This window comes from Lipophrys pholis, assembly GCF_963383615.2.
Source record: "Lipophrys pholis genome assembly, chromosome: 6".
Lineage (NCBI taxonomy): Eukaryota > Metazoa > Chordata > Actinopteri > Blenniiformes > Blenniidae > Lipophrys > Lipophrys pholis.
This window is the reverse complement of record NC_137629.1, coordinates 24,068,138-24,088,237: the sequence shown is the minus strand read 5'-3', so window position 1 is coordinate 24,088,237 and position 20,100 is coordinate 24,068,138. Positions and strand designations below refer to the sequence as shown.

Genomic DNA, 20,100 nt, shown 5'->3' with positions numbered 1-20,100 from the left:
CATGTTCCACCGCTTAAGTTATCCCAGGGCTCACAGCCACGAGGGAGTCATGGCTCAACTGAACTGTGCGCTGAAAATCCCCTTTGTAGTCTCATCCATCAACCTTCCACTGAAACCCTGCTGCCCTCCCAGGCGCGCCCAGGTGTGCCGTGGAAACAGGCAAACCAGAGCCAATGGGTTACACACCATTGGGAAATGGGGGCGAATGAAGTTTATAACCCTCAGCAGAGGCTCTTTAAAATATCAATGGAGTCCCTTTCCAGCTCTGCCCATCTCCACGAACGCTTCGCCCAGAAGAGAGTCGAGTGAAACGGAAACTCATCACGGAATAATGAGGCCTGTTTGGATTGTTTCTCTCCAAACACCATTAAACTGTTGGTTCCTGCTGAAGGAGATCTCAAGCTGGGTCTTTCCTTTAACAGGAGCCCTCCTCCATCACTGGGGGTCGACTGTAAAGTTACCACAGGTGTGACACAGACCTTTTGACCACAGTTGAAGTCAGTTTCCAAAAGCTGGAATGTTGAAAATGAACAATCTACATTCATTGATGAAAATTTTAGTTTTTTCAGCATCAAGACTGTTTTCAGCCTAAACGAATAATGAATTAAAGCAGGGTTTTTGTGGTATTTTCTAGCCTTTTCCTTGCTTATCTGAATGCTTGGACGAACTGAGAGCCTGGGAAACTGCTTGAGAAAGTGTCCTTCAAATGGTTCAGTTTAAGTAGAAACTCTCCCTGAAGTTTCTGAAAAAGTGAAGAAATGGGGGAATACTGGCCTGAAAGGAAGCTTCCAGCTCCTTCACGTCTCCTCTCTATGAGCTGAAGCAGTGAGCAGCACAGGAGATAATCTGCACTCTGTCATCACGTGGCCCGTCACATTAACAAAGAGCTGATCCTCTCCACCAAGCCTTGTCATCGGTGTTGTCGTCCTGAGCACAATTAGAGCTCCGGTCTAGACAAGCTGGCTGCCAGACAAAGACAGGCATCGCGGAAGAAGGCTACGGGTTATAGACTGCGGCAGATTGAGAGACAGGGGACTGAAATATTGCAGGCGCAGAGGAAATGAGTGCATCAAATACAATGCTTGATGAGTGGAAGTATAGACTTCGAACAGAAAATTAACATGAGGGGCAAGAGTCTGCCTGCTTTTAAAAAGACAGTGATTTAGATCAAAGATTGTTGATGGCAGGTTTAACCCTCCTTCTCTTATTATCCCAGCCTGAGAGGGCCTGCGGTCTTCCTCCAGCTTGTGGTACGGCCACATTTGGCATCCTGCTGCCGCTTGTCAGCTGTTAATAGACACAGAGACGAAGGAGGCCGAAGCTCATCTGCAGGCCTGGTGTTCATGAGACAATGTCAAACTGTCTGACACAGTGGGAATAAGTGTCCACAGAAATGTTTAGGATCTCGTTTTTACATCTGAAGCAGCCAAAGAGTTTCCTTCCTCCAGTCACACTTGCTGGGGAACAAAGGAGAGTTTTGACTTCAGTTTTATCTCTCAGCAGAAAGGTTTTTATCTAAAAAGAGGAAAAATCTAAAAAGGTGTCACATGGCACTGTTGTTGGGCAATATGCTCAGGCTAAAGTGAATTATGATTGAGCAGTCTCAACGGCTGGACAGCATCAAGGGTTACCACGGCCTCGCTTTTGCAGTTTGATTGAAAGCTCCCTGCTCAAACACAATTCAAGATAAATTGGGCAATGATGTATGTTTGTCACACGATAGCAGATTTATCTGCACTGACCGTCTCTAATTATCTCCTCGCTCCTACAGGGACCGGCCGGACCCAAGGGAGAAAAGGTATGCTTCAACGGACAAGTCAATACGCTGTGTAGACATATTCACATTAATTCTGAAAGTGTGAACATGTTGGCGCACTTACCTTCATCATCACCCTGACACTTTTATGTTCCCGCTGCTCATCCATCCAGCCAGCTATAGATTACATGTTGTCCTGCAGGGAGCTCGGATGTTCCTTCACATTTATCCGAGCACTTAGCACATTTACAGGCCAGGTTTTGCTGCTCTGTGCACCTCCGTATAGACATTAGAGCTGCTGCTGGTGGCAGAAGAGGATCGTCATTGTGTGTGTGTGTGTGTTTTTGCGCACACAGCATAAATGGTCCAGATAAGCACGACCACAAGAACAATATAGAGTAACTGCAGTAAACGGCATCTGTCAGAGCAGGAATCGGGCCGATTTGAGAGATTGCTCTGACGAACAATATTGAGGTTTGGAAAATTGGCTCCTTTGCATTTCCAGCATGTACACTCCCAGTTTTACTGAACCGATCTTGTCCCGTTTTTCCAGTAAATGTCAACATCCTGAGCTGGTTTGGGGATAAATGACCTTTGTGTCAGTTCCTTTCCATAGAGAAGAGTTCATTTTAGGCCTGTCTGGAACTGCTGCTGTACATTAGCTGTTGAATGACTGATACTGTGTACTAATACTCATACTCTGTCTTTCTCACAGGGTGACCAAGGAGACATTGGGCCAAGAGTAAGTTTTGTTTTCCGTTTACATTTTAAATTGGTCCTCCGTTATTTGCCTTTTCTTTTTCTTTTTCATTACAGCTACAGGAAACAAGAAATATTTCAAACATTTTCTGTTTTATACTTCGAAAAATCAAATATACTTTATCCCTAAATATTGAAGCTATCATTAAAGATCCTTTTCGGTTTTCAATCTGAGGCTATGAATATGCTTAAAAAACGATAAATGCTTAAATCTCTTCAGTTTATATGTTTGATGATTATAGTATTATAATTTACAAGACCATTTATCTATGTATAGGGATTTCTTAGATTCAGCTGTATTTGCCGCACTTAGGTATTTCCAGTTGATATCAAACACTCATGCAAGGCGCACACAAGCAAACTACACTTATCTTTAACACCGACGAGCGAGTGATTTATCAGTGCACCTGAGTTTGGCATGTATGAGGACGACCAGAGGAAGACTTCACAGAAAAAGAAAAGCGGCTGAGATCACAAATTGGAAATTGAGTGTGACAAAACAAAATATTTGATCAGTTCTGAAAACTCTCATCACAGAAAGATGGCCTTTAAATAATCCAATTAAATTATGTTCATGTTCAATATATGTTTGCTCTGTGCGGTATTCCCAGGAACTACGGCAACAACATGCTCTCACTCCTCTGATGAGGTTCAAGTTGGCCGCGTCTCCAAAGCCTATGCTGAGAAATGATATTATTAAAGAACGATGGAAATACTTCGACCTCGCCATCAAAAGGGCCATCGAGTCTCACCCAAACTGTGCTTTCTTAACATTTACAGGGAAACCTCACTCTGCATCTGGTCTATGTTGTCTGTGCTGCCTTTTCACGTGATATCATTCCTCCCACCATAAGATCTATGTAATTATCTCTTGCTTCTTGCAGCATGGTTTGAAAATAAGCCCCCTGCGCTTTACATGCTCGATGGTTTTCATTCTCTGTACAGTCGGGTACTCCATGAATCAGTCATGTTTTTTTTTTATGATGCTGGAGTATAAAGTATCAGGTCAGATCGCTGCTTTACATGCAAGACAAATGTAGATGAGAGCCAAAACTCCTGTTATTTGTATTTTTCTGTCTGTAAGTTTGACATGAATGCTTGGTTGATTTGGCTTCGACTGCCAGAAGATACTATACAAAATTGGGCTGTATTTTGTCGAGCATTTCGTAATGTTTGTTTCTGGTTTCACTTATTTAAAAAAAAAGAATACACACACACGCACACACAAACAACAAGTTAAATGCATTAAATGCCCTTTATCAACAAAATGTATTGCATCATTATACGATGTTACATACTGTAGATATTCTCATCCATTTTTAATTAGGAACCAAATGTGTACATAATGGCGAGGTATGTAAATGTTCTGGCCTGCAACCACACAAATCACACAGCCTACACTCGGAACCTGTAGAAAACAAAAGTTGTATGACTTTCTGTTACTTTGCAGTGTCATGGAGATACACTTGTGTCATATATCTCCGTCAGCACAGCCCACCATCCAGCCAGTGTCCGGCAGGCTGTAAGTCAGCTGAACGGGGAAAGGCCCATTAAGATCCGTGCACCGAAAAGAAAGAAAACAGCCTTGACTGGCAGGAGCTGTACAGGAGTGGCTTTTTCAACTTCGAAGCCACAGAACTAAATTCATGGGGCTGTCAAGGCAAATGAAACACTGGAAAAAAGTAAAATATGAGCACATATACCCTTTAAAATCTCCACAGAATGGTGACATGAATACATATACCAGACATAAACTGTTAGCAATCAATTTCTGTATTGGCAACTGCTCGTTGTATGAGGTCCAAAGCTGTGAATGTGAAGCACTTTGGCTTTCAAAATATCCACACAGGCTTCAAATCTTTTTGTAACCACTCGCTGCTTGTCTTCATTATCCTCAGCATTTTCTAGCAACTTTTCCACTAATGACATGGAATAATATTCACAAACTGGATGTGCACTCGTATGGCTCCTCAGACTTGTGCCGTGACATTATTGGCATAACAGAGTGTGTAAGAGTATCGGAATGAAACCACCAGGGGCTATTGTTTTATATCAGAGCATAAATGGGGTGTAAATCTGACGGCGTTACCCCATGGAACAGCGATCGCGATGTGGTTTCAAACATAACAGATTCCTGATTCCTATCAAGGCGTGAACTATTTGATCTCCCTGCCTGTGCTTTCAGTTTTTGAGGTAATCGTTTGCGCTGGAATTAAATCTTTTTGGCATTCTGTGTTACGTAGTTCCAACCGGTAAATATTGCACTTGGCTGAGTCTCCTGCTGCTCTGATGTCCTTGGATAAGTCGGCAGCCTCCGAAACCTCAGAGTATCACTTAGAGACGTAAGCTTAGTACAAAACAAAGCCGGCTTCTAAAGCTACTGTACTTGTGAATGAGGTTTGGCCCCTTTTGAATACATTTAATACAGGAATGGTCAGACACGTGAAAATGTTCATTTTGGGGTTTCAGTTTTCAAAAAGCTAATTAATTTACTTTCGAGTTTACTCGGCTTTGTAAAAGTTTGTGCAATGAGAGGCTGAGGATCCTGTTATCACTCTGTGATTGTACACTCGTTCACCTTTAAACTCCATGAGAGGACAAGAGAACATGTGAAACCGGAATACAGCCATGAATCTCTGTCAATCTGCGACTTCCGATCGATCCGTCTTTGCTGGGTTTAATATGGTCCCACGATCCATCAGCAACACGGGATAATGGGGGGATTAAAACAAAATCAGATGTGGTAGAACCACCAAACTGGTGTGACTAAAGGTCATCCATAGTGAGGCATGTTTCGCCAAAGTAAATTCCATCAAATGGGATAAAGCTGGTAGCCATTTCTACGAGCCACACTGTCAAATCCATATAGATGGCACTGACGCTGCATGTTTAGGTTTGTCTGGCGGCGGGAGCGAAAGACAAGACATGATGGGGGTTTCATCCCCGGCCAAATCCTTCTTTTGCCTTCCCGGGGCAGCAACAGAAAACACATTATGTTCTGAGGTTGAATGGCTGTCTGTCCCTGTATCAGCCTCAGGTCTGATGAGAGCGAGGTAACAGGGAAGTCCCCTGTGAGACCCTCTGTTCTCTTATGAGATGTTTAAGGAGCATGTGTGTATGCGGTCTTCATGGTGGGAGCGGTGTGAATGAGTGAATGTGACAGTGGACAGAGAGCGATGCACGGGCGAAAAAAAGGGGGTGGTGGGGGAGGCTCTGCGGTGTGGATGAAACCTCAGCTATCCATCGCTCGCCGCAGCCCGTTAACAGGAACCTCTGGAGTCAACCAGCAGCTCTCCTCCTTTCTCTCCCCAGCGTCCCCCTGCTGTTACCCCCACCCCACCCCCACTCCACTCTCAGATCTTCTCTCCACCCTCCATGTGTGTTTGAGGGAACTCATCCAAAGAAGCGGCACAGTGCTCCAAGCTCTGCGGCGGCAGACAAACTCAGCTCCTTTCAGCTTGACGGACAATCAACACATTGACTGTCTGTTGAGTGGCCGGAGCCAAGCCACCTCTGTTTGTTTTGCTTGCTGGGGGAAGGATGGGAAGGCATTAAGTGAAACACACACATGATTAAATGTGTTTGAATGGGGAAAACCAAAATATAATTTCCTTGAAAGGGCAAAACAGTAAAGTTACTGGGCGTCACTTGTGTGTTTCATGAAATGGACATGACACGACGTGCAGATGTGGCAGATTTGGATTTTCCACCTCATGTGGTAAATCTGTACAATCCGAGGTGATCCAATGCTTCAGCTCTGCTTATGTTAAACCGTGAGGTTGCAAAGGTTTATAGTCAGTATCTTGTCGAGCTGTTCATGTTTATCTGATGCTGGATTACTCACCTTAACCTTTGTTACTCCTCTCTCCAGGGTCCTCCTAACTACAGCACATTTGCAGGTCTACACAGTAATCAGATTCTCGCTCTTAAGGTTTGTCCCTCCCGGAGAAATTGGTCGTCAGTGCTCCCAGCAGCTGCCCCTTGTCTGTCCGGCTGCTCTCCTGTCCCTGTCCTTGCAGAAAGAAGCGCCAAGCACCTCTTTTGCTCTCTTTTCTTAACCCTGCAGCTCCTGGGGCTCCTGAACCTTGATCTCTTTCTTCACACTGCAGTTGCAGTTGTAGTAAACCATTCTTATGTGTCTCTTTCTTTTCTGTTTGTTTTTTCTTATTCCATTTTCTCTTCTTCCTTCCAATTTCTTCTTTTCGCCATTGCTGCACGTTAGATGGTCTTCCCCCGATATGACCATGGCTTTCTCTCTGGAGAGCAGTCCAGCAGCTTTCAGAGACGTTTTCTGAAGGTAGACCGCAGCTAAAAGGCATGTGGGCTCTTTTAACACTTTAACCAGCCTTTTTATTTTTGCATGCACGCATGACCAGCTTTTCATATCTAACTGACTTTTTCACCTTGGCCAGTCACGTCGCAATCAATTAATCTCAGCCTTATTTATCTCCATCTTCACAGTGTATGCTCTGTTTTATTACCATGATTGATGGAGGGGGGAAATTGTGAAATAGTTTGTGTCTAAAATCCTAAATCATCCAAAACTTTTGAGGAAAACATTTTGTAAGACCAACCACATAGTTTGGACATGTGTGCTTCTATTTACAAAGAGAACAAACAAACTTAGTCTCTTGATGGCTGTTTTGTTGGGCCTAAGACAAATAGAGATTAAATAATAATAAATTCGAGGATGTCTGTTGTAACATGGCAATAGGAGTTTACATTTTTAATAATGTGCGATACAATATCACTTATCTCGAAAACAAACCATAGTTCACCAGATGTAGGAGTGGCAGGATGCAGAGGAAGCGTGTGACTATAAGAAGAAGGTGTCTTTGATAAGTGAGCCAGGTTTTTTATTAGCTGTGAAGACAGATGTACTTTTCAGAAAAATACAACCCTAGTACAAAAAAATAATGCCCGAATGATATTCAGTGTGGAAAACCAAAATAAATGTTGCAGACGTAAATAGACAAGCTTCCATTACAAACTATTAGCATGAGCATGATCAACAGTTTTGTCTCTTTGGTTAAAGAGATTAGAGATTAGATTAGTCCTCCTGACAGCAACACGAAAGATTAAAAATCATTCAAACTAACTTGTATCCAGAGTCGCTGATGATCTCGGCTGTTTTGTTTGATGCTGACTTCTGCATGACTGACAAAGAGTGCATCTCCCTCGAGGGAGGGCATGCAGTTGAAAATACCCCCACTTTAATCGGGACTGAATAACTGAAACCAAAATAACGTGTGCACACCACCACTTGACTCCTAACTAATTGATGTAACTCGAGCTGAGCTGTTTGCTGAGGAGGATTATTCAACACGAAATCACACACCGCTGCAGTTATGAATCAGCCAGTTCCCAATCGTGAGAATCAGTTATTAGACTGACTATTTGTCATTTGAAGAGCTGGATAAAATGGAAATCTGTATTTACATCACCACAATGGCAGAAACATCACAATCGCAAAGAAAAAATGTTTATCATTAAGTTATAATTATTGGATTTTAGGTTTGATGATTATTTTTGCCACCATCTCAAATGCATTGTCACTAAATGTGAGACTTGTTTTCACACACTGTCAGCCTCAAGTAATGCCTGTTTTAAAAGCAGCTGTGCTTCTCCATGTCTCTATATATTGTGTGACTGTGTCCTGATGTTTCTATCTCCTCTGTCTTTATCGTCAGGGTGATCAGGGCCAGGCTGGACCTGCTGGTCCCCCGGGTCCCCCAGGTCCCCCCGGACCCCGGGGGCCCCCTGGGAACACGGGCAAGGACGGACCCCGAGGCCCCGCAGGAGAGCCAGTAAGAGCAATCTGTAGCAATGCCAAACATGCGCAAAACAAAGCTTTCACACGGGTCAACACAAGGTTTTCACTGCTCTGACTCTCCTCCTCCATCATCTTCCCCTTTTTCTCACCAGCATAACAAGGTTGAGCCACAAAGAGCGTGGTCACTGAAAACACCTCAGTCATCAAGGCCTTTGTTACTCTTAACTGTGAACTCCAACCACAACAGTGGGACAGATTGTAGCACATGTTCCTCTGTACGACTGCTGTGTGTGAATGTGCATTTTTCTACATGTATTGCGGGAGGGGGGGGGGGGGGGTCTGCGCAGTAAATTGCAATAAACCCACATTCCCATTATTCCGGGTTTGCCAGTGAGCTGTGGCTTACCTTAAAAAAAACTCCCAGAATAGCAACCGTACTCCTGGCCTCATCTGTTTTGTGTAAGCTCGTGGCCGCAAAGTTCCTCCAGTCGCCCCATTTTCTCCCCCCCCCCCCCCCCCTTCACCCCCCCTCCTGCCTCAACTGTATGGCTGTACACTGCTGAAACAGATATGGCACTGCGGCAAGTTCACGGGCAGTTTGCCGGTCTCACCAAACAATAGGGTGCTCCTCAGCCCCAGGCTGTTTTTGTTTCTCAAAATTAGCTTTCTGGTTCCCAGAGGTTATTTTTCATATACGGTTGCAGGTTAGAAAAGCTGTGGTTATTCAACTGAAGAGAAAGAAAACTGCAATTTTTGTTTTTCTAAGTGAGGGAATTTAAGTTCTCGGTCCCTCCAGTGGAACGGGAGAACAAGGGAGTCAATGTGAGTGACTTGACTATGACTGTGAAAGTTAACACGAAAAGCAGGGTGGATGAAAATGGGGGCCCAGCTCGTAACCCAGTCGATTGCACTCCTCAAGTTGATTGAAGCCGCTGCAAGACAGCAAAACAAAACAGCAGAGCACAGAGAGCTGCTCCATGTTGAGGACAGATGTCTGAGTGGGTTGAGCAGGAGAGCGTCTGGGTGTCCACAGACCCTCAGTGTTTACCTCTGTGATGTAGACACAAGTGGGGATAAAAAAATTTAAAAAAAGAAAATGGCGATCTACCAAAAGCCCCTCTGCTTGGAGCGAGTGGATTTACAACGCGTCGATTCAAGAAGTTGTCGTTTATAATTTGAACTGCAGCTGACACTTGAACCGCCAATCATCCATCCCGCTCGGCACACAGGGTAAAAAGGAGGAACTAGAAATTATTTGCAACGCCGATTTGTTTCCTGCTGCTGGGAAGGAGAGATCAAAAGATGAGAGGGAGGTACATGAGGTGAGAAGAGAGGTTAAAGGGCTGCTCGAGGACTGAGATAAAGAAAAAGACCCACAGAGCAGCGGAGCAGATGAAGATGACAGTTAGTATGTGCCGAGAGAGAGAGAGAGAGAGAGAGAGAGAGAGACAGGAAGAACAGCAGCTGGGAAGCATCTAAGACGCTTCTGCTCTTCACTGTGAAATATGATGACAGAGTGGAAGGCTAATAACCTCCTATTTATATCATGACCTTATTACTTCGCTCTGACCGATCAAGTAAACACCCCGACTTCTCCACAGTGTGCGTGCAGTTCTGGTGATGTTTTGAGGTTGATTAAGCATGAGTTATGACAAACGGAAGAGAAATTCTGCAGCAGATGAATGTATGTTTGTAATATCTGTAATATTGAGAAAAATAACAAGCATTGTTGCGGCCGTGTTTCTTCCATACTGAGTGACCTGGGACTTAAACCTGATTGAGCACTAACCCAAGGTTCCTGCAAGGAAAACAATGAATCTTTAAATATTTTTAGGTCAGACTATAGTTCTGGTTGGGGTAAATTAGCCAAGTGTAAATTTGCAGGAGATTAATGTAAGTCAATGTGTCGTCCACGTAAGGTACGGAAACATGCGTGCATGCGTGCGTCTGAGTGAGAGAGCAGCATTAAACAGAGAAATGGGGACCAGAAGAACTGTCTGCCAGGAATGACTTCATAGCAGATGTGCAGTCCACCTGGCCCCAGCAAACACCAACAATAGGTCTGTTTGCCTAAATAAGTCAAATGACAAAGAGTGAACGTGAGACAAACCAGAGTGTTTGTGTTTGGGGAAGTTCTTTATACGCAGACCCCTGCTTCAGATTAATCTTCTGCCAGGTCCTAAAGGAGAAAACGCTCCTTTCAGAGCACATGCGTGGTAAAATAAATGGGAAAAACAACACAAAGCATCCTGACAAATTATTCTAAAAACAGTCACCAGAGTCTGAAAGTCTCTGGAAGCCTCATCGGGGTTTTTTTTTTTTTCTGGTCGCTGGTGTTTTGATGATGTTGGTGAACTGTGCCATCCAACAAAATCACTCACAGTCGCTGCGCTGCACTGAGATCTGCTGATTAGAGTAACTGGAGCTTAAAATTCACATAATTTTAATGCTCATCAAACAGATTTTGAAACCAGGGTTGGCTTTGCGGAGGCATATTTGTTTTCTAGTTTCCCCCACTTATTTATTCATTTACTTCCCCCATCTGTAAGCACTTCATGCTCGAAGGATAAACAGCATTTTGAGGGGTTTTAAAGTCCCTTTTGAGCACACTTGTGATTATTATAATTCAAGCAGAAGGAAATGTCATATTGTAGTACTAAACTTAATATACTGCTTTGCTCCCTCTGTTGACCTCATTAGATTACTCTTGGTGTTATAGCTGTTGGAGGGTTCCGCCACAATTTATGCAACTGCAAACACAAACACAGGAGATGAACTTGGTGTGAAGTGAGGTGACAAATTGGAGAAGAAAATTGATATTAGAGCCATAGATCGATGAAGACTTATTCTTGTTCACAGAGCCTCTTGTAAGATTGCATATCACTGATTTCAATGTTTAAACAGATGCCGTGTTTTGAAAAGCTTCAGTGAAATTTCTGATTAAGGCTTCAAATCTTCAGACAAGCGGCCACAACTGTAAATAACTGTGGAGGAAAAATCCCTGGATGTGGGAATCGTCACTTTCATCAAGTACATAATGACCTCACTTTTACCATCAAATCTAAATACACTGAATAAATGTTTCAAGATAATTGGATTCAAGTCTTTAATAACCTACAAGCCATATGTGTGTGGTTGTAGTTCATGGGGCCAGTTTCTGTATGATATTTTTGTGGCTCCCGTCATTGACTAAACAGATACTGCAGATGGACTGCCTAGTATATTTTATCCAACAGTGACATCTAGTGGCCAAAGTCTGAAGTGATTGGATCTGAATTTGCGCATCAAAATGTTTTTTGTTTTTTTTCTGTTCTCTTTAGGGTTTTCCAGGTCGTGATGGTATTGAGGTGAGTGTAGGTCGCATGTATGTTTTTTCTTTTCACTTTCCAAACGACGTGGTGCCAATTTCTTTAGTTTAGTCACATTCCTGGGATAGATATCTGTTTTCTTTTCCTCAACTAATGAATGAACACATTTTTGCCACAGGGATCACAGGGATCACCAGGGAAGCCGGTGAGACTCTTCAAAAGATCATTAGTCTTCATCCTAAATTATTTTCACACTGATCAATTCAATTATGTGTACAGGGAGAAGAGGGAGAGCCCGGCTATCCAGGACCTCAGGGTCCTCCGGGGACAAAGGTACAACACAGCTTTACATCTCAGCAATCAAGTCTTTGATATTAACTATTTTTGTCCTCCAAATGACATTGAATTTTTTTTTTAATTGTTATTATTGCAACAGGGAGAGCCAGGTTTTGCAGAGAAAGGAGAGAGAGGCATGGATGGGCTGCCAGGACTGAAGGTAGAACATAAATGTGAAAAACCCCGTTTACGTGATCCTGAGACAAGATATCATATACTGTTGCCATGAGGTCGTAAAAATTTATTGCCGGTCATAATCCGGACTTTCTGCTTCACGCAGGGCGACAAAGGAGAAGTAGGAGATCAGGGACCGATGGTATGTTTGTTTCTCTTCGAGTCAATCAGCTGCAATCTCTCTAAATGCATGGAATATTTGCATTTTACCGTATATCTTATTATTTCATTATGTCTGCTTCAGGGTTATCCTGGAGAGAAAGGCACCGCGGGCTCTTCAGACATCGCCGACTTCAATAGAAAACTCCTAGATGCTTTCCAGGTGAGCGGTATGAACGTGTCCATGAGAGCAGATTTACGGTTGAATCGTATCTTCCATGAAGTATTCATTGCCCAGTTTCACCGTTCACATCGAGGTCAGCTTTCAACAAGCTGGGAAATAGCAGGTTTGGGTTATTTCCTCCTCACACCCCACAAAACTCAAAATGTCCACGTTTCTTTTCTGACAGGCCATCAACACCATCAGCGTCTCGGTAACCTGCCGCTGTGGCTGCATGGTTTTGGCGGTGTGATCAGTGACTAACACCAGAACGCAGACTTGCGTGAGCACAGACTTTGCGTGTTTCCACTGCACAGCTCACCTGCCTCAAAACATCAGATCTGCTTGTTTTTGTAGATGCCCTCGGCCCAGAGCCTGAGACCTCAGCTGTATTGGATGTCACTGTCTGGGCCACATCTGAAGAAGCATTACCCCGCACCCCCCACCCCACCCCACCAGGCTCTCCCGTGTGCTCATTTGAGATACAAAGCACAGCAAATATACTACATCTGTGCGATTCTATCAGATAATACATAGCCTTAAGAGACACACTTGATCATGCAGAAAAAAAATCAACAGCCATTGTTACTTTCTTTTCAAGTGTCTTTTCATGCTATGTATCCATGCGTCTGAAGAAAAGCAGATACTGAAACCTGCTGGAGGGCAGCGTGGGGCGTTCTTCTATTTGTATATCTGCACATAACTCACGAGATGCACAACGGGAATGCATTAGAAAGGATGAGGAGGCAGCTCCTCCTCGTCGGCACGCTCTCTTCAGACACAAGACACTTGCATGTATTGTGGTACCGGCTACTGACAGATGGCTATCACTGTGGTGGTGTGTGCATCTGATTATTTTTCTTATTAATTGTGATTTGCCACCTAACTTGTTTATTGATTTTTTTCCTTGTGAAGAGTTGAGTTTTATCTGTATTCAAATATTGATGAATTTTGTTTTAAACCCCGTTTCACTGTCATTTATTTTACGGCTTTTTCAAAAGCAATCCGTCTTCCCCTTTCAGTGGTTGAATGTCAAATAGCTGCAGTAAACATCTGTTGGTCTCCATGGCTTTAATAGAGAACAAACAAAAGAGTTAGAAATTGGAAAAAGGGATTTGTTCACCTCTGGGAGGCAACATGGTTTCCTTTTTATTATTACTTCAAGATGGTTGAGACCTTCAAAAAGAGACGTAACAAGTGTGACATTGTGATTGCAGAGATGAAGGAAGATTTAAGAGCGCGCTCCATATCATAGCATGGACTGAAAACAGCGCACATCTGTGCATGCTAATCTCCATCCAGTGTTACATAAAGTCCCACGGATGTTTTTGCTTCTTCTCCTTTTGAAGAGGCCTCATCTTGTATCAGACCAGTCACCCCAATGGAAAATGATGCCAGGCTTTTGTGGAGCACAGACAACGTTCAGCACTGTTTAATAATTTCTGTAAAATTAAATTGCCATCAGTTCTGTTTACCGACAGCTCTGCATTGCGCAATGTAACATATTTAGTTTAATCCAGTTGGGGACGAGGATACATTTCCCGTTTCTGTTGCATTGTGATGAACAGTGAAAGTAAACAGCCGCATACAGTGTGTATCACATGTCTGAGTAGCTGTATGGAAAAGACAGATTTAATTAAAGTGGAAGTAGTATCAGTATTTCTATATATACAATAGGTTGCATGACTCCTTGAAAGTTTATGTGAACAAATGGAGGAATCTAGGTCCTGCTATGGAGAGTTTAGTGTGTGTGTGTGTGTGTGTGTGTGTGTGTGTGTGTGTGTGTGTGTGTGTGTGTGTGTGTGTGTGTGTGTGTGTGTGTGTGTGTGTGTGTGTGTGTGTGTGTGTGTGTGTGTGTGTGTGTGTGTGTGTGTATAGTACATGCATTTCGGTTCGCTCTCTCTGTTTGACCAGCTTTGACTTCTACTGCCTGACTCAGCTGTTGTCTCAAGAGAACGTTCTAAAACGGAACAATTATTGCTCTGCAGACATACGTAGTGAACACCTGTTATAAGAGGATCGGAGGAGGGTAATTCCTGGTTGGCTATCTTAATGGGTTTCCATGTGACTGACTCCCTCAAGTGGTGTAAAACAGTGGTTGCGAGTTTAAAGTGTGGTAGATGAGGAGGACATGTGATTGTTTTTCTTTGTATATTTACATGCTGATATCAGTCTGTTCATCTTCAGGGCCCACCTGGACCACCAGGACCCCCGGGCGCCACAGGAGAGAAGGTGAAACTTGAAAAACCTCCCCCCTCTTTTTGTTGTTTAATGAAAATCTCTGTTTATTTCTTCTTTTTTTTTTTCAAATGAGTGAATCTGTGTCTTTTTTTTTTTCTGATTAGGGTGAGCTTGGTTTACCCGGGCCAGCAGGAATTGACGGGGACCAGGTACAGCAACACTGGAAACTCTTTTGAGGGCCTCCAAGTTGCTTTCACCGCTCATACTTATCTTTCATTCTTGCCTGGTCACCTCCAGGGACCCACAGGGGACGTCGGTGAGATGGGACATCCTGGTGAGAGAGGAGAGAAGGGAGAGATGGGACTCTCTGGACCTGCTGTGAGTGGCGACAGGAAACGTGATGCTTCCATGCTTCACACAGTGCAAAAGTTGAACAGAACAAGAAATCTGAAAAAAATCTTTCTTTTTGTGGGTCAGGGTTTGGATGGACATAAAGGGGAGAAAGGCGACTGCAGACTGGAGGACAACCTGGTCAGTGGAAAACACTTGTGTATATATATATATATATATAATGCAGCCTCAAGCAGGCAGGTCTATCGATATCAGACAAATCTGGGCATGTAAATGATGCTCCTCCTTTCCCGTCATCCATGGTGCTCAGGTTCAGATGATTTCACAGCCTGGTCCGCCTGGCCCACCAGGGGTTCCTGGGTCCCCCGGGTCCATGGTGAGTACTTACCCCAGCGCTCCCATCCCAATTGAAACTGGTCAGATTTTTGGGGGGGGTTTTGGATTTGAAGCTGTGACGTACTCACAGAACACAATGTCTTTCAGGGACTGCATGGGATGCCCGGTCCTAAGGTAAGCGTTTCACTGTTGGTGGGATGCATCAAAGGCGGTGTGCCTGGTTATTTGGTACTCAATATCCCTGTTGTTTAACGCAGGGGGAGCCGGGAATGTGGATCAGGGGGGAAAAGGGGGAGGCTGGTGCTCCTGGACATAATGTGAGTAATACCTCTTATATTGTCATCATAAGTGCAGTGGTTTTAAATGTCCTCCCTTAGGGGGTACCGAAGAGCTTCATGGGTGGCGCTGCAGAAGGAGAAACGTGTTTTTATGCCTGAATTTGATATTTGACACGGAGACATAAGCTTTAGTGCAAAACCATAAGGGTAACAACATTAATAGAATATACAAAGACATTTCAGGTGTCAAACTAAAATTCTTTAACTACCACATTTTTGCTTTTTATTACCTATTCAACCAGCTATTGATAACGAAAGCATACCTGACAGTTTAATGTAAAACTATTATGAAGTCTGACATTCAATCTTGAATTATTTCTTGGCCTGAGACAGATTGCACAGTTTGACAGTCAGGGGAGGGCTCTGTGATCGAGCCTCATCGTCCCGCCCCTCTCTTAATGTGACAGTGTTTGAAACCGCATTAAAGCCATGTTGACTTTTACCTTTGCCTGCAGGGACTAGATGGCCTCCCGGGTCCGAGTGGGCCTGCAGGGTTAGTGGGTCTCCCAGGGGCCAAGGGAGAAAAAGTAAGAAAGAAATTACCTTCATCACTCACTAAGTGTTATTGTTTGTCAGCGGGAGATCATTTTTGTGACTTTAATGAGTGACTGTGTCCATAGGGAAGACCGGGAGAGCCGGGACTGGATGTAAGTTATCAACTCACACTTTAAATAAATTGTATTGTATTGTAGTGCAGCATGCATCCAGTGTGTGTGTGCACCTTTCCGTGCAGGGTTTCCCCGGCCTGATGGGAGAAAAAGGTGACCACGGGGAAAGAGGAGAGAAGGTGACTATATTTACAGTATTCATTCATGACTGGGAATCATCACGGACCCAGATAAAGACAGGCCCTGTGTTTAGCGATTAAATTGTTGAGCCACTGGTCAGTGGCGAGTTGTAGAGAGCCGTCGGCTGGAGGCTGTCTGAAGAAGGAGGACGTGTTTACCATCATTTCTAAAGAATAGGGAGCAGGCACTGAATCTGCAAGGAGGTTCAATAGACAAAGATAGTGAGACTAAAACTGAATCCAGTTAAAGTAGCCGGGCAGGCTTCTTTCAACCATGATTGTATATATGGTGCTCTTCCTTGTGCAGGGTGACCGGGGCACCGTAGGGAAGAGAGGTCTGAAGGGCCAGAAGGGAGAGCAAGGCCCACCAGGCCTCGACCAGCCTTGTCCTGTGGTACGTCACCGACACACACTTACACTTTTCTTTCACTTACTGAGCTCAATGAGCAGACCAATTTTAATTTCTTGTAAAGATGGTTACCAAAAATTAAAAGTTAAACCCGAGACTAGACAGATGTGGCGTCCATGCTGTTTCTCAACAGACAATCCTCGGGATAGGAATGATAAAAATCAACTTAGACTTTTTGTTTTTTCTTAAATAAAAACACACGGTGCTACAGAAAGAACCCAGAACCTTTTTTTTTTTTTTTTTTCCATCTGTTGCTTGGCATATCATCCATCTGTCATGAACACACCTCAATGAGCCTTTCAGATCAGACCAGGTTCATCATTTGACTCTGTAAAGGAGGTGTGCTGATCTACAGGATGTCAATATGAGACACGCGCGGTTCTGACAAGTTAAAATCCCGACTTTGAAATTAGGCTCATGAAAGGTTTTTTCTTCTTCTACTCTTACGACCGTCTCCATGTCCTCCTTTCATCTGGTTATTTAAATGTTTATCTTCTTGTGTGGGAACATTTTTATTCCGTTGACTTTTTTGTTGTATTAAAAAAAAAAAAGCTTTTTTCTATTTCACTCTTAGCATTATCTCTGTCATTTCCTCTTCTTAATGCTGTCCTTCCATAACCGGCCGTCGCCGGCAGGGTTGTGATGAGACAAAAGGTCCGACTATAAAGGAAGGACTGTCTCCTCCTCAAACTCCTCTTCCTCCCTCGGGCCCTGAGCCCCCCTGTCCTGTGGTACAGTATCTCTCCTTTCTTCTTCCACTTCTCTCTCGACACGCCTGTTATTGTCTCAAACGCTGTGTCTCCTTTCAATTCTGCATGTCTGTTCTGTCTTTCATCAACCCGCCGGTACTTCATGTCTGTCTTCTTTATTATTCACCTTAAAAACAGGCATTTACTCAGAATAAATGCTTTACATTGCTGCCACTACAATATATTCAGATATATTGCTTTTAGTATGGCGAATACAATTATTTCCCATTAGATATAAACATTACATGGAACTGAGAGCTAGTATAAATGAGAAAAATGTTATTTGTGATTTATATTTGTTATTTCTTTAATAATTCAAATCTAAATTCTCAACTGTTGAACGTGCATAAATGTAATGCGCAGCGAAGCATAAGTGACTTGAAAAATTCAGGCTGTTTAAATTCCTCCTTGTGCTCGTCCTGTAGGGACATGATGGACTACCCATACCAGGCTGCTGGCACAAGGTGAGCAGATACCGACTCACACATACTGATGAGATTATAGCCCAGCGATGATGAAACAGTCAGGGAATGGCTAACACTGTTAAGGCGCCGACATAAATACTCAATTTACAATTGTTGACTCTGATTTGATGCAGGGGCATTTTGTGAGTATATTGCAATGTGTGGAAGCTTGTCATTGTGCAGCATGCATAACCACCATCAGCAGTTACTTGCTGTGATTGACTCGTCAGTGCAATATGTGAATTCTAATCCGCGCTCACTGTTTTTTCTTTTTGCAGTGATGACTAACCAGCAGCATGGAATCTGTACATATTGATATGGTATATATTGCAACTGAATACTACACCAACAACTCTGCTCCCTTTTTTTTTTTTTTTTTTTTTTTTTTTTTTGTGTGTAAAATCTGATTATATAATATATTGAGAATTTCAGAACAAAGACATTTTTTGAGTTGCTTTTGGAGGGACTGAATGGAACTGGCAGCGGGACACTTTGATTTGGAGGAAAGTCCAGAGGCCAGTGCTGCAGGAGAAGACTGTTTTACTAACAAAAGCTGACTTGTTGCCTGAATTTAATCCTGACCAAAGAACGGGAATGACGGTGTGTGCACTCACCCAAGCTTAAGGATTGATGGACGTTCCGGAGGCTGGACGTAACTTTCTGACCGACTGGGGAGTGTGTTGTCAGTACTCTCTTGTCCTCTCTCTGTTTTCCAAAAGGAGGAAATGGCGAGGCAGAAGCTGAAACGCAAGCGTCTCTCTCAGCCCTGAATGGATGCAGGGCCTGGTGGAGAAAGGACACATTAGACAGGCGGAGGTCACAGGGGGCATGTTGCTTTGACGGAGCAGAGTTTACCGAGTGATGCCCCTGTGTCATCCTGAACACTCCTGTCATGGAAACTCTCCAGGAGGGGGCGACAGATCACTGCTACTACCACAGAGGGAGGGCAGTCCTTTTGCTGCTCATGTTGATGCTTGGTAACCAGCTGATTTTTGATTTTTGATTTTTTTTGAAGGGGAGTCACTGATGTCACTGGCACATAAAGAAGGGTTTACTGTGCAGACACCTTGTTATTGGGAGTCCTCTGAAATAATATCTGCACGATCATAAGGAGGCAGTTGTTCCTCAGACGGAAAAAATAGGTTTTATGTGCCATAAGCAGTTTCTCCATCTTAAAAAGCCTTTCAGAAATATCGATAAGACTACATTTTCATGGCTTACATTTGTGACGATGGTAACCTGTGTGTTGTTTTGTTTTATTTTGGCTTACATATTCTTTTCACCAGTAACATTTTGCATTCCTGTGCGCATACTTGTTGGATGGAGTAACTCGCTCGCAGAACTCAAAGGCCAGATTTGAAGGAACCATTTACAGTATTATTGATGAATCAGTATTTCAGCTGCTTTGGCAAATGCCTGCCAGTAATCGATTTAGACCGGGGGTGTCAAACTTTACAAAATTTCAGTTCAGGGGCCACGTTCAGCCCAAGATTAATCTCCGGTGGGCTGGACCACTCAGAAATGTGCCTATTAGCATATAAAACACGAAAAATACAAAAGTTTCAGCTTCGTTTTAGTTGAAAACAAATGACACATACATTATGAGGGAGAATACACGTACAAAATAGTTTTTGAAAAACTTAATTTAGTAAAAAAAAAATAATAATTTTAAAGCGCATATTCAAAACCCTGGTATATTGTTTTCAAAGGCTCATTCTAGTGTCATGCATTTCTGACATTTGAAAAATTTTGCATTTAAAATAGCGCATCTGGGGAATAATCTAAAATCCAGTGTGTTACAGTACATTTCTTCTCAAGCTTTACTATTTCTGCAAGCTTGAGCGTACGTGTTTTAGCAAATTCTGAAATTCCTTCACCGTGGGACAAATAAAGGAATATCTAATCTAATCTGAATTCACCCCCAAAGTGCAGCTTTGATGCTAAAGCTACTTTATTAGCAATAAGGCACCGAACTTTCAGCTCTACCCCTGTGTAATTTCTGCTAAAAGACTAAAAGAATCCAATTCTCATTAAATAAAGTAGAAACAACAACTTGTTTT

At 43.2% G+C, this 20,100-nt stretch overlaps 1 protein-coding gene across 1 annotated transcript in view; it reads left to right on the top strand.

Annotated features, from left to right (window-relative positions):
* The window catches only part of col23a1b (collagen type XXIII alpha 1 chain b), a 116,598-nt gene extending 98,197 nt beyond the window's left edge, over window positions 1–18,401 (top strand). Inside the window, exons 7-30 of the mRNA XM_080465864.1 lie at window positions 1,772–1,798; window positions 2,472–2,498; window positions 6,387–6,446; window positions 8,206–8,322; window positions 11,609–11,635; window positions 11,775–11,801; window positions 11,876–11,929; window positions 12,033–12,092; window positions 12,213–12,248; window positions 12,351–12,428; window positions 12,616–12,639; window positions 14,613–14,657; window positions 14,771–14,815; window positions 14,904–14,984; window positions 15,084–15,137; window positions 15,268–15,333; window positions 15,441–15,467; window positions 15,551–15,610; window positions 16,087–16,158; window positions 16,252–16,278; window positions 16,365–16,418; window positions 16,726–16,812; window positions 18,002–18,040; window positions 18,319–18,401. Of these exons, the coding sequence (XP_080321990.1) occupies window positions 1,772–1,798; window positions 2,472–2,498; window positions 6,387–6,446; window positions 8,206–8,322; window positions 11,609–11,635; window positions 11,775–11,801; window positions 11,876–11,929; window positions 12,033–12,092; window positions 12,213–12,248; window positions 12,351–12,428; window positions 12,616–12,639; window positions 14,613–14,657; window positions 14,771–14,815; window positions 14,904–14,984; window positions 15,084–15,137; window positions 15,268–15,333; window positions 15,441–15,467; window positions 15,551–15,610; window positions 16,087–16,158; window positions 16,252–16,278; window positions 16,365–16,418; window positions 16,726–16,812; window positions 18,002–18,040; window positions 18,319–18,321 (1,197 nt within the window). The 3' untranslated portion in view covers window positions 18,322–18,401. The remainder of the gene's footprint in view (window positions 1–1,771; window positions 1,799–2,471; window positions 2,499–6,386; window positions 6,447–8,205; window positions 8,323–11,608; window positions 11,636–11,774; window positions 11,802–11,875; window positions 11,930–12,032; window positions 12,093–12,212; window positions 12,249–12,350; window positions 12,429–12,615; window positions 12,640–14,612; window positions 14,658–14,770; window positions 14,816–14,903; window positions 14,985–15,083; window positions 15,138–15,267; window positions 15,334–15,440; window positions 15,468–15,550; window positions 15,611–16,086; window positions 16,159–16,251; window positions 16,279–16,364; window positions 16,419–16,725; window positions 16,813–18,001; window positions 18,041–18,318) is intronic.
* The last annotated feature ends 1,699 nt before the right edge of the window (window positions 18,402–20,100 follow it).